At 48.3% G+C, this 12448-nt stretch overlaps 2 protein-coding genes across 4 annotated transcripts in view; one reads left to right on the top strand and one right to left on the bottom strand.

Moving 5' to 3' along the window:
- The window catches only part of GLT1D1 (glycosyltransferase 1 domain containing 1), a 68116-nt gene extending 66874 nt beyond the window's left edge, over positions 1–1242 (bottom strand). For all 3 annotated transcript variants that reach the window (XR_009556943.1, XM_035098452.2, XM_035098453.2), the window contains exon 1: positions 1135–1242. Coding sequence is in view for 2 of the 3 variants with exons in the window: in XM_035098452.2 (XP_034954343.1) it covers positions 1135–1202 (68 nt within the window). In the remaining variant the exon portion in view is untranslated. The remainder of the gene's footprint in view (positions 1–1134) is intronic.
- Positions 1243–3482: 2240 nt separating this feature from the next.
- SLC15A4 (solute carrier family 15 member 4) overlaps positions 3483–12448 on the top strand; it is a 66111-nt gene continuing 57145 nt past the window's right edge. Inside the window, exon 1 of the mRNA XM_035098007.2 lies at positions 3483–4508. Within this exon, the coding sequence (XP_034953898.1) occupies positions 3927–4508 (582 nt within the window). The 5' untranslated portion in view covers positions 3483–3926. The remainder of the gene's footprint in view (positions 4509–12448) is intronic.

The following is a 12448-nucleotide window of genomic DNA, read 5'->3' as shown; positions in this document are numbered from 1 at the left end:
CGGAGTTTAACATATCTTCTAGAAACTTTACACAGTGTCAAACAGCACAGACAAGCTGTTTCTCTCCATCTCAGTAACTTTGGGTGGAATCCAGTGTGGTATAGTGGATAGAAAAGTCTCCTGGAACTATTAGAAACTACAGCTCGCTAAGGTTGCTTAGAACAGTAGCTCTGTGAAGGGCAAACTATAGGGGGATCTGTGTGCTTTAAATGCCTGGCGTGCATACAATACTGTAAAGGTAAAGGGGCCCCTGACCATCAGGTCCAGTCGTGTCCGACTCTGGGGTTGCAGCGCTCATCTCGCTCTATAGGCCGAGGGAGCCGGCGTTTGTCCGCAGACAGCTTCTGGGTCATGTGGCGAACCAGAGCAGCGCACGGAAACGCCGTTTACCTTCCCACCGGAGCGGTCTTGCACTTTGATGTGCTTTCGAACTGCTAGGTGGGCAGGAACTGGGACTGAGCAACGGGAGCTCACCCCGTTGCAGGGATTCGAACCGCTGACCTTCTGATCAGCAAACCCTAGACTCTGTAGTTTAACCCACAGCGCCACCTGTATTGTACAATACACACAAATACTGTACACACACACACACACACACACTCCATAGATCAGCTGCTACTTGATTACAAAACTATAAAATGTTACAGAGTGAAACTCAATGTGTGTGTAGATGCAGAGAAGCAAACAGCATATGTGTGTAATATAAAAGGATGCAAAAATCTACACTGTTTTTCTGACAGTAAGAGGTGTTTGACAGTGGAATGGTCCCATGAGTGGTAGACTCTCCTTCCTTGGAGGTTTTTAAGCAGAGGCTGGATGTCCACCTGCCATGAATGCTTTAGTTGTGACATCTGCTTGCCTCTACTGCAAGCGTGCAAAACGTTGAAGACTTACACTCAGGGTGGGGGTGGGTCTGTGTGGAGATGCAAAAGCCAACAGCTTCGCCTGACGGATCTCTGCCTGCAAAACACACTGCAAGTCTGCCGGAAAATTTGTTTATTGTAAATGCTGCAACCCTCAAATACAACATAAATGTATGTAGCAACCCTAATTCACCTAACGAACTCCTGCCTGCTCGTTATTAGGGGAACTCCGGTGCTTCGAGCCCCTCCACGAGACGCGGGAAGCACTTACTGGATCCTCCTCGCGGTGGTGCCGTTCCCGGTCTGGGCTCGCAGAGCCCCCAACATGAGCAACCGCATGGCCCTGGCTGAGCACAGCTGTCTCCCTTGCCCTACTTCCGGCCACGTCCCTCTCGCCTTCGTTCCCTCGTGTTGGATACCGGAAACTTGCTGCCGGCTCTTCTAGGCATCTCAAGCGGCAATCTTTTCTTCTGAGCTCTATGGTAATCAGCGAGGCGTTTGTAGCGGCCTCCCACAGTCTGGAAACAAGATTCAGTACATTCCGTTCCGCTTCCATCTTTCAAAAGGTGATTTGGGGTTGGCGGTGTTGGGCAGAGGTATAAAACCGAAAAGAGACAGGGTACGCTTTATGGGTTTGCATTATGAACCATATGGGGAAATAAGCAAGGTGCCAGATCTCTAAAGAGCAGTTGTGCGGAAACTTTGGCCCTTCAGAGGTTTTTCTTAATTTATTTATTTTATTTAGATTTGTTATTGTGGTTAAAACAAAATAAAACAAAAAAATCCTTCCAGTAGCACCTAAGAGACCAACTAAGTTTGTCATAGGTATGAGCTTTCGTGTGCATGCACACTTCTTCAAATACACTGAAACAGAAGTTATTGTGGTTAATATTGTTTTATACATTATGAATGCTGTGGTACTTTGTTGTTTAGTTGTGTCCGACTCTTCGTGTCTTCTCTAAGAATCTTATCCAATACAAATGTCAATAATATAAATTTGAAATAAACATGTTCTAAAGTAAAGGTAAAGGGACCCCTGACCATTAGGTCCAGTCGTGACCGACTCTGGGGTTGCGCGCTCATCTCGCATTATTGGCCGAGGGAGCCGGCGTATAGCTTCCAGGTCATGTGGCCAGCATGACAAAGCCGCTTCTGGCAAACCAGAGCAGCACATGGAAACGCCGTTTACCTTCCCGCTGTAGCGGTTCCTATTTATCTACTTGCATTTTGACGTGCTTTCGAACTGCTAGGTTGGCAGGAGCTGGGACCAAGCAACGGGAGCTCACCCCGTCACAGGGATTCGAACCGCCGACCTTCTGATCAGCAAGCCCTAGGCTCAGTGGTTTAACCACAGCGCCACCTGGGTCCCCAAACATGTTCTATTGTGGTGTTATTGCTTATTGTTTGTAAGCTGTTTTGTGATTCATGTGTGTCAAGAGGTATAGAAATATAGCAGGGGTGGCCAACTCCCAAGAGACTGCGATCTATTTACAGAGTTAAAAACTGCCAGTGATCCCCCCCTTTCTTGAGGTTCAGGTCAAAGTTGTTGAGCTTTTTTAGGGAGGGGGAAAGCCCCGTGTTTTTTGTGTGTGTGTGCAGGACAAAAAGTTGAACTTTTTTTAGGGGAGCCAAAGTTAGTGAGCTTCTTTGGGGGGGGCAGTGATCTACCAGTGATCTACCACAAATGTCCAGTGATCTACTGGTAGATCACGATCTACATGTTGGACATGCCTGAAATATAGTAAATCAAATCAAATCAGCCCCAGCAAGCATGGCCAGAGCTGATGGAAGTTGTAGTTCAGCAACACCTTGAGGGCTATAGGTTCCCTTCCCCTCATTTAACCAACCACGAAATAGTATTTGAATAGAAAACCGGGTGAACAGGTAACCAGTCAAAAAGCGCTCAGAGTAGCCAGCCAGACGTGTTTGGCAAGCCGGCAAGCTAGGTGTACTCAGGAGCAGCCTCCCGCTATTTTTCAATAGCAACTGGCGTTTTCTTACAAATGTACGTCCTCGCACCTGAGAGTTCAGAATAATTACCTGCTCTAGGTTTTGCTTTCCCAAATGTATCCTGGTATGCACGTTAATTTATAAGTCACAATTTACAAAAGTAAATAAATGAGTACTTAAAAAACAAACCGACTCCCTTGGTTCACTTCCAATAAAAAGCGTGACTAGGCTATTGCGACAGTGAACTCACGCGGCAACGCTCACTCCATTGATAAGACTGCGAGTTGCCATTGACAAAAAAACAACAACCATTAAAAGCAAAGGGAACGGCATTGGACAAGCCAAGCCACGCCCCCGTTCGCTCGCACCTGCCTCGATTAGCATATTCTCCCTCCCCGGAGCGTTCTATTTTGCCGCGGCTAACCACGTGAGGGCTGAACCGGGAAGAGCCTCCCTTCTGTGAGCGACCGCGTGGCGCGGCCAATCAGCGAGCGCGAAGCCCGAGCCCGAAGGGGACAGGCAGGCGGGGGGGGGGGAGGACCTGGGCATTCCAACAGCCGAGAGAAGTTGGGCGGAGGGAGGGCAGCGTAGATCTCGGAAGGGCCGCCGAGCGCGAGGGTTCGGCGGGGTCCGGTTCGGCGGCCGCGGCGGGGAGGGGAGGGGAGGGCAGGGGTAGCGGAGCAGCCGCGCCGAGGGAGGCGCCCTGACCGGGGGGAAGTCACGAGTTCGAATCCCGGGTGGGGCAGTTCGGGGTCGGGTGGGTGGAGCAAGGAGGGGGGTTATGGGGAACAGCTGAGAGCCGGGGGGAGTGGGGTATCCAGAAGTTAGCCCTGCCCTTAAGGAAAGAAAGAACTCCCCTTCCACAGGAACCCCAAAACAGACAGGTTCTGGGCAGCTTAGGTAGATCTGGGCTTGCAGAGCTCTGGATCAGATAAAGCGGAGTTGGGGAGCAACTAGGTCACGGGGTTGGGAGGCTCTTGAGAGTGTGAGCAAGTTGGAGGGGTTTTTTGGGGGGGGCGGGTAGGGGTAAGTAAGCGGGCTTAGTCCCTTAGGCTGTTAGGTGTTTCCATTGCACTGGAGTTTGGCCGAGGCGTTTAGATTTCCTTGCGCCCCATGGAAGATTCAACGGAGAGGAGCCCCCTCTTAGGAGGGGGAGACCACCACCGGGGGGCCCCCAGCTCCCCCAGCGCCAGCGCCTTCCGCGGCCGGCGCTTGGCCTGCGCTGCGGTGCTGCTGGCAGAGATGCTGGAGCGGGTGGCGTTCTACGGCATCACCTCCAACCTGGTGCTGTTCCTCAACGGGGTGCCCTACAACTGGGAAGGCGCCCAAGCCAGCCAGGCCTTGCTGCTCTTCATGGGCGTCACCTACCTGGTGTCGCCCTTCGGGGGCTGGTTGGCGGACGCCCTGCTGGGCAAGTTCCCCACCATCCTCTTCAGCATGGCACTCTACTTGCTGGGCATGCTGGTCTTCCCTGCCATGGCTTACTCCACCACCCGCCAGTGGCTCTGCGGGGAGATGCCCTTGCGGATCGTAGAGAACTGCTCTGTGCCCGTGTCTCCCAACATCACCCACGCCCCGTGCCAGCTGCAGGGGGCCAACCGCTATTGCCTGGTGGCCAGCTTCGTGGGACTGGTTCTCGTGGGAGTCAGTGTGGGCTCCGTCAAGGCCAACATCACGCCCTTCGGAGCCGACCAGGTATTTTTAATTTACCTCTTTTTGTTTCCGAGAGATTTGCACTGCACGCTGCAAGGTTGCAAATAATTATAATGCCGTTTCCTGGATATTAAAGCAGTTCAGTATTTCACTCAAAAGCGACTGTTTTAAAATGTTAAAATAAATAATTTATTAAAAATAATTAACATGAAGAAGCAGATTAAGACTCCTGCCGACTCTCTATGTGTATGAACAAAGCGGTTATATAAGACACAAAATATGTGTCAGACAAAAATATCAGACAAAGTGGTTATATCAGACACCCGAAATGTGCTTGCTTGATGTCAATAGGCAGGGAGTTCCAAAGTGTGGGTGCTGACATTTTTCACTTTGTTTTTTTTTACAAATGTGTAATGAGTATTATGGGGCACCTGTAACAACCAAGATTTGCAGATGGAAGCAGTTAAGTGGGTATTTGTGAGGCGAGGCGATCCGCCAAGGAAGCTGGTCTTTGCTGTTGATAAGGGGGCCACACTTTGCTATCGGGGAGATGAATCAAATGCGGCCCTCCGAAACTTGCTTCAGGCCCTGTGCTCCCCCTCCCCAACCCCATCTGTTATTGACCCTGCTCTGCATCCTCCGTTCTTGTTTTTGCCTGGCGTTGGAATGTGGCCCCTGAACTCTGATCACGCCTCTCGCTTGTTTGGAGAGATGATAAGAGGGTATGCAGGAAGTCACTTATTGTGGCCGGGGGGGGGGGCATTTGTTGCTCTGCTCACCTTCTGCACCAGCATCAGAAGATACTGTGACGCTTTGGGGGTGAAAAAGGTCCCCTACTTGTGCCTTGCGGTGAGGTCATATCTGTTGACACCAGCAAAGCAGATGATCAAGGAGATGGAGCAAGTTCCCTTGCGAGGAGAGGTTGCAGCCTTTTGGACTTTTCTTGTATAGAGAAAGGGCAGGCAAGATACAAGTTGATAAAGTTAGACATGGCGTGCAGAAAGTAGCCACAATGGCGATGTTCTGCTTCTCGTGTCGGAGGTATCTGAATGGCAGTTGCTGGCAGTTTCAGGAGGGGAGGGTGTCTTGCATTCATGTTGAACTTTCAGGCTTCCCAGAAGCATCTGGTTGGCCACTGTGAGGACAGGATGCTGGGCAAGCTGGGCCAATGGCCTGTTCTAGCAGGGTTCGTCTTTTGCTCCTACATTAGATGGATTTCCTGACTCAGTATTGCTGATGGTGTATGGATGGATGTGGCTTATATTGACCCATGTCATTAGCCCAGGACTGCCTGTTCCACCTTGACTTTCCAAGGTCCCATAGACCAGCCCTTTACATGCAAAAAGCTCCAGGTTCAGTCCCTGGCATCTCAGGGTACTAGGATTTTTCATGCATTCAGGAATGTGCTAATCCTCCTAATCTTGAAAACTTGATGCAAAATGCTGTCATCTATTTGATAATAATAATAATAATAATAATAATATAATAATAATTTATTATTTATACCCCGCCCATCTGGCTGGGTTTCCCCAGCCACTCTGGGCGGCTTCCAACAGAAAAATAAAACACAGTAATCTATTAAACATTAAAAGCCTCCCTGAACAGGGCTGCCTTCAGATGTCTTCTAAAAGTCTGGTACAGTAGTTGTTTTCCTCTTTGACATCTGTTGGGAGGGCGTTCCACAGGGCGGGCGCCACCACCGAGAAGGCCCTCTGCCTGGTTCCCTGCAACTTGGCTTCTCGCAACGAGGGAACCGCCAGAAGGCCCTCGGTGCTGGACCTCAGTGTCCGGGCAGAATGATGGAGGTGGAGACGCTCCTTCAGGTATACTGGACTGAGGCCATTTAAAGGTCAGCACCAACACTTTGAATTGTGCTCGGAAACGTATTTGATAACATGAGAATAAGTCTCGAGAGGCAATGGAGTGTGCCTCCGGACTGGAGTCAAACCGCTGGATGGAGGCGTACAAGGCGCTATCCAACCAACTTAGGGACTTCCCTCTGTATTTGTGTTGTGTTTACTCCTTAGCCTTTTCTTCTCCTGATGATGACCAGAGTTTTCCTTCCCCTACATGGGCTTTCTTCCCAGGTTGATGAGCCCAACCTGCCCCTCACTTCCCTTTACAGCACATGCAGAAACTGCCTTCTTTGACCTTTGGACCCACTATTGGTCCTGTCTGCTCAATCCCCAAACTCGCCAAGTGTTTGAGACCCCTCACCTGGTTTAGCTGGCCAGTTGAAGCCTTTCCCAGGATTCCTGAGCTTGCTCTATCCTCCATGTGACAAGCCTTTAGTTATTTGAAGATTGCTGTCATATCTCCTCTCAGTTTCCTCTTCTCTTTCACCGGCAGAATCTCAGCTGGCAGAAATGTCAGTGGTTGCATATGTCTTGCAACACACACAACAAAGGATGCAAAGCCTTTGTTCTGCGGACTCATGTTTGCAGTGATAGGAGGAAGTTTTTGATTTGCGCAAAACTCCTCAGACTGCCGTGATTGAAAGGGAGGCAGGGAAAGAAAAGGAAGATGACACGCTCCAAATAATCTTGATTGAATAATACGGTGCATCCTGAACACATAAGAGTTCAAACAAAAGAATGTTAGCTGGATTATAAACCTGGTGGCTTTCGAGAATCCCCAAGGGAGGGAAGTGGGGGGTAAGCAGGAAGCAAAGGGGAACAGGAAATAGTTGAATGAAGGTAAAGGTAAAGGGACCCCTCACCATTAGGTCCAGTCGTGACCGACTCTGAGGTTGCGGCGCTCATCTCGCTTTACTGGCTGAGGGAGCCGGCATACAGCTTCCGGGTCATGTGGCCAGCATGACTAAGCACCGTTTACCTTCCCGCCGGAGCGGTTCCTATTTATCTACTTGCGCTTGATGTGCTTTCAAACTGCTAGGTTGGCAGGAGCTGGGACCAAGCAATGGGAGCTCACGCGTCATGGGGATTTGAACCACCGACCTTCTGATCGGCAAGCCCTAGGCTGAGTGGTTTAGATCACACCGCCATCCACGTCCCTAATGAATGAAGGTAGTTAATAGGATAATAAACTATTGGATATTAACCTGTTTCTTCTACTCCATTGTTTTCTACTCGTAGCCGCCCAATTGCCTGGGGTTTCCCTATTGCTGCTCAAGAGATAAAGATGAGAAATATTTGTTGTTGTTTTCAAGGGAAAGGGCAGGGTGGGTGAGGTCTATCATCATCCAACTGAACATGCATTCTTTCCTATGAAGGAAGGTGCTGTGTGAACGGCACCATTTGACAACTGAAGTACAGTAATTTTTTCAGGGGAAGTAGCCTTCGAATCCTGTCCGCAGAAACCCTACGCATAAGAGGATAACAAAGAACACAGGAGCTCGATGGCTCAGACTAAAGGCCCATCTGATCTAGCAAAAACATTCTTTGCATTTCTGCGCATGTTTGCCTAGTAGCAAGTTAACTCTGAATTTGAGGTGGCTTATTTTTTTTGGCTAGACGTGCAAAAGATTGGGCATTGAGCACACCACCACATCTTGTGTCAGTGAATGGCATGTTGGAAGGTGTGCAGATGGAGCAGGCTTCTTTTCTGCAGCTCCAGAGGGTAGGACCCGGACCAATGGATTCAAATTATAAGAAAGGGAAATGTCAACGAGACATTGGGAAGAACTAAGAGCTGTTGGACAGTGGAACTGATGCCCTCAAGCTGGTGGACCCTCTTTCCCTGGAGGTTTTTAAGCAGAGGTTGGATGGCGACCTGTCATGACTGCTTTAGTTGAGATTCCTGCATTGCAGGGGGTTGGACTGGATGACCCCGGGGACCCCTTCCAACTCTTCCGTTCTATGACTTTATGGTGTTGCCGGCAGAAGGTCCCAGGTTCAATTCCCAGCAGCTCCAGGTAGGGATGGGAACACCTTCTGTAGAAAGCCGTAGATTACTGCTGTCTGTGTTTGTGTACAATACTGAGCTAGAAAAGCCAATGGCCTTTTTAGTATAATATGCCTTCCTCCGATTTCATACCATGTGGCATAATGCTTTTGGGACATCAGTGTCGTGGCTGAAACATGGTGCACAAGTATGTGTGTGTGGGAATGTTGGGTGCCTCTCTCATCAGGCATTTTATTCCTGTATTTTTGTGATGGAATTCTGCCCATCTTAGCACAACTAATGCCCATATGATGCCTTGTGTCTCACAAATTAGATCATTGCCCTTCCATCTTGGAACAGTCAAAAGTTGATTTGTTTTGTGTATGTGCAGAATAGTTTATTGCTCTGGCATAGCTCTGGCCCCCGAGCCCCGAATACCACTTGTTAATCAATGAGGCATAGTAACTTCCACTACGCTTCTGACCTGCGAAAGGTTTTTGAAAATCCCTTCTGTTCCCAGAAGATGGGTGGTTGTGTCAAGAGAGAAATAATGCTGGTGGTCACTTGAATCAGAACTTCAAAATGGTGGGTGCAAACATGAGTGGTTATTATTGGAGTGCACCATGGAGAATTTAGGGCGTAATTTTCATCCTTGGATTTTCATATACCCTTCCTTTCCCTGCCTTGTTTCATGTTTTGTGTTGCTGAAAACCAAGCACTGTGGTTTGGTTTGTTCAAAATGGGTTTCTCCACCTCCCAGGAGCAACCAAATGTATTTCCTTTGATGGCTCTTCCTTGCAATAAAGACTTGAGTTCCTGCAAGGCTAATTTGTTGGTAGCTTTGCAAGGATCACCCTGAATCTCTTCCAAGCAAAGCCTAGACCTGCCTTTCCCAAACTGGTGCCCTCCACATGTTGCCGGACTCCAACTCCCATCTGGAGGACCTCTGGGAAAGGCTGGCTGAGAGGGGATCTACCATTGTCCCCTTGCATTATTGCAATCCCAGGAATTGAGGGATCAGTATGTGGTCGCAGGAATTTCTTTGTGTGCTTGTCATTTTGAGGCTAGTTTAAACTGCCCTGTTTTTTATATGTTAAAAAAAGTATGCACAATTTTTTGGAACTTCTTCATTGGGAACAATATGCTGATTCAGATGTGCTTTTCAGAATGGGGCATGGATGGACATAGGTCCCCCCCATCTCTGATCTACAGTGGAACCTCGGTTTACGACCGCCTCCGTTTACAACGAACTCGGAGAGCGGACCCAGAAGTATTTACATCTGGTTTCCGCGCGCTTGCGCAGAAGCAATCTGCGCAGCATGTGTGTGTGTGTGCAGAAGCGCTCTATCGGTGCTTCGCGCATGCGCAGAAGTGTGCCTTCAGCGAGCGATGAACTCGAGGAGCGACTGGCTCCCCAGAATGGATCGTCGTTGCAAACCGAGGTACCACTGTAGTTGTTGTTGTTGTTGTTGTTGTTGTCATTCCCCACCTTTTCCCCTGACAGGGACTCAAGGCAGATTACAGGTAAATAAGAAGCGCTAAATGAGGGTCTTTCCCCATCAATTGTTACATGATCTGTTGTTGTAGTTAGTCGGATATGCCAGACATTGAACCTGGAGCCTTGTGCATTTGACACACATGCTCTGCCACTGAAATACGGTCCCCCGTACACACACTTCTTAGTTTCAACCATAAATCACGTTTTAAGGACCTGACTTCTCCATTTCCAGCAGTGCTGTGCGTGTTTCATTTCTTTAATTCCACTTCCCAACCCTGTTGGTTAATCGATTGGGTGTTCCCCTAGAGTTTCCGGGATAGATGCGCGACAAACCACTAAATCTTTTCAACATCGTTCATGTGCCATTTTATATGTGCGCAACACTGTTGGGTTATAAAAACACGCACAAATAAACTTAATTTTTCTCTCATAAATTAACTAATGTGGATTTATGTGATTATGTGGGGAAACCCAGCCAGATGGGCGGGGTATAAATAATAAATTATTATTATTATTATTATTATTATTATTATTATTATTATTATTATTATTATTATAGCATAAGCCTCCCACCCTTCTCTCTGAAGGTCACTTCAACCGTCCTGTCTTCCAACAAATGCTCCTGGGATTGGTAGCTTCTGAGACCTGTGAATTCTTTACCCTTCTCATCGAACTACAGTTCCCAGAATTTTCTAGGGAGAAGGAATGGACTTTCAACTAGTGTGGATACTACAGAGTTCTCCCCCACCCCACCAAAATAATTCAAATACCTAACCTCAATCTGACTTTCGGCATTTGAAAATATTTTACAGTAGCTTTCTAATGCTGAAAATGTGTAGGCTGTGCAAGTACATAAGATAAAAATAAAGAAAAGGGACTATAAATATGTAAAAACAAACAAACAAACAAGACACAAAAAACGAATACAGAACGTAAAGAATGCTTCTTTCTTTGGCGGCTTGAGATTTGAACCCAGGTTTCCTGGACACAAAAATCACTGCTTTTAGCTAACAAGCGGCAGGACAAATTGTACATTAGTCATGGCGTCCGCGGGGCGTGTTACATAAAATAAATATATTTTGGTGGCTTTGTTTTCCCTCTCTGCATGCGAACATCTCCACCTGCCTACATTTCCAGGAATGTGGCCTGATGCGAAGGGTTGACTCAGTCAAAGAGCTTCGTTCTCAAAAATAGGATTGGGACTGTGATGTCGTCTTCATCTCCTGCTTCCCTTTTTGAGCAGCATTGCACTCTGTCCGTTTCCTGTTCTTCTGTGTGACACGTTTTGATTCGTCCCCCCCGCCATCTCTTGCAATTCTGAATTTAGCCCATTCGCCTATGAGGAAGCGAAACTGTCCTTAAAAGACAAAACATGCCATTCTGAAATGTGCAGCTCTGGCCAATCGGGCGGTTCTTCTGCAGCACCACTGAAATGAATGGGGAACGGTGGCTGTACCCGTCTCATTATTAATTAGTTCAGCATCATTATTATTATTTATGTGAAGACAGACTCTAGCAGATGCAGGGGACGAGACCAAAAGTGGGCCCAACAGTCTTGAACATGGGTGGTGTTGTGTATTGAGTCAAAGGATTTTATATCTGTATTATTATTGTCTGTATTTGCATTAGGATAAAGTAACTGCCTTTTGGTTCCAGAGGGTACAGCTACTATTGGTTCATTTAAGCTGCTGTAATTGGATCCTCTGTCTTATTGGTTTCCTCCAAAAGGCAGCACTGTGATTGCTTGATATTGTTCCCTCCAAAATGTATCCCTTCCTAGCTAGTCCCCTGTCCCTATAAATGTAGCTTTCCTCTCCTCAGTCTTCAGTCTTGTTCACTTTAATAAAGAGCTGTTACTAGAGAACTGTCTCCAGCATGTTATGTCAAGAGAGCTGAAATCACAAACCCCACGTCACAACAACTGGCGACGAAGGTGGGATCCGGAATGCTGAGGAGCGGTTAAACACAGCCCTGCCTCAGAGTCCGGATTGCAGCTTAGAACAAGACTCACTGGCCAGCTGAGAAGACGACCCTGCCCGCTAGGACAATGGAGAGTCCAAGGGTATTGGAGCCCTTCCAGCCATCAGAGCCCCACACATGGGAAGACTACGTCGAACGCTTCGAGTTCTTTGCAGTGGCTCAAGGGATCACCGATGCCAGCAAAAGAAGGGCCACATTCCTGAGCTACTGTGGGCCCGAGACCTTCAAGCTGGCCAAGGCATTACTTGCTCCAGCGAAGCTGAGTGAGACATCTCTCAAAGATATTCTTGCCTGCCTAACAAGCCACTTGGCGCCTACTGAGACCAAGATGGCCCGGCGGATGGAGTTCCATAAGAGGCAGCAGCATGCTGGGGAGTCTGTATCCACATTTCTGGCTGAACTCCGGAAGCTCGCTCAGCACTGCGGCTTCCAAAATCTGGAAGAGACTCTCCTGGATCGGTTTATTGGTGGTCTGAGCAGCAAGAAAGCCAGAAGACGCATCGTGGCTAAAGAAGAGGTTACCCTTGCTTCAGCCTTGAAGGAGGCCACCGCCACGGAGAATTATGAAAGAGAGGAGCTTGATGCCAGTCGCAAGGCCACTAAGCCACAGATAGAAGTTGCGCATGCCATGGACGAGCTAGAGGCTACTCCGAGCCAGAGC

This window comes from Zootoca vivipara, chromosome 17, assembly GCF_963506605.1.
Source record: "Zootoca vivipara chromosome 17, rZooViv1.1, whole genome shotgun sequence".
Taxonomy (NCBI): Eukaryota; Metazoa; Chordata; class Lepidosauria; order Squamata; family Lacertidae; genus Zootoca; species Zootoca vivipara.
The sequence above is the reverse complement of the archived record's forward strand: the minus strand, read 5'-3'. Positions and strand labels throughout refer to the sequence as shown.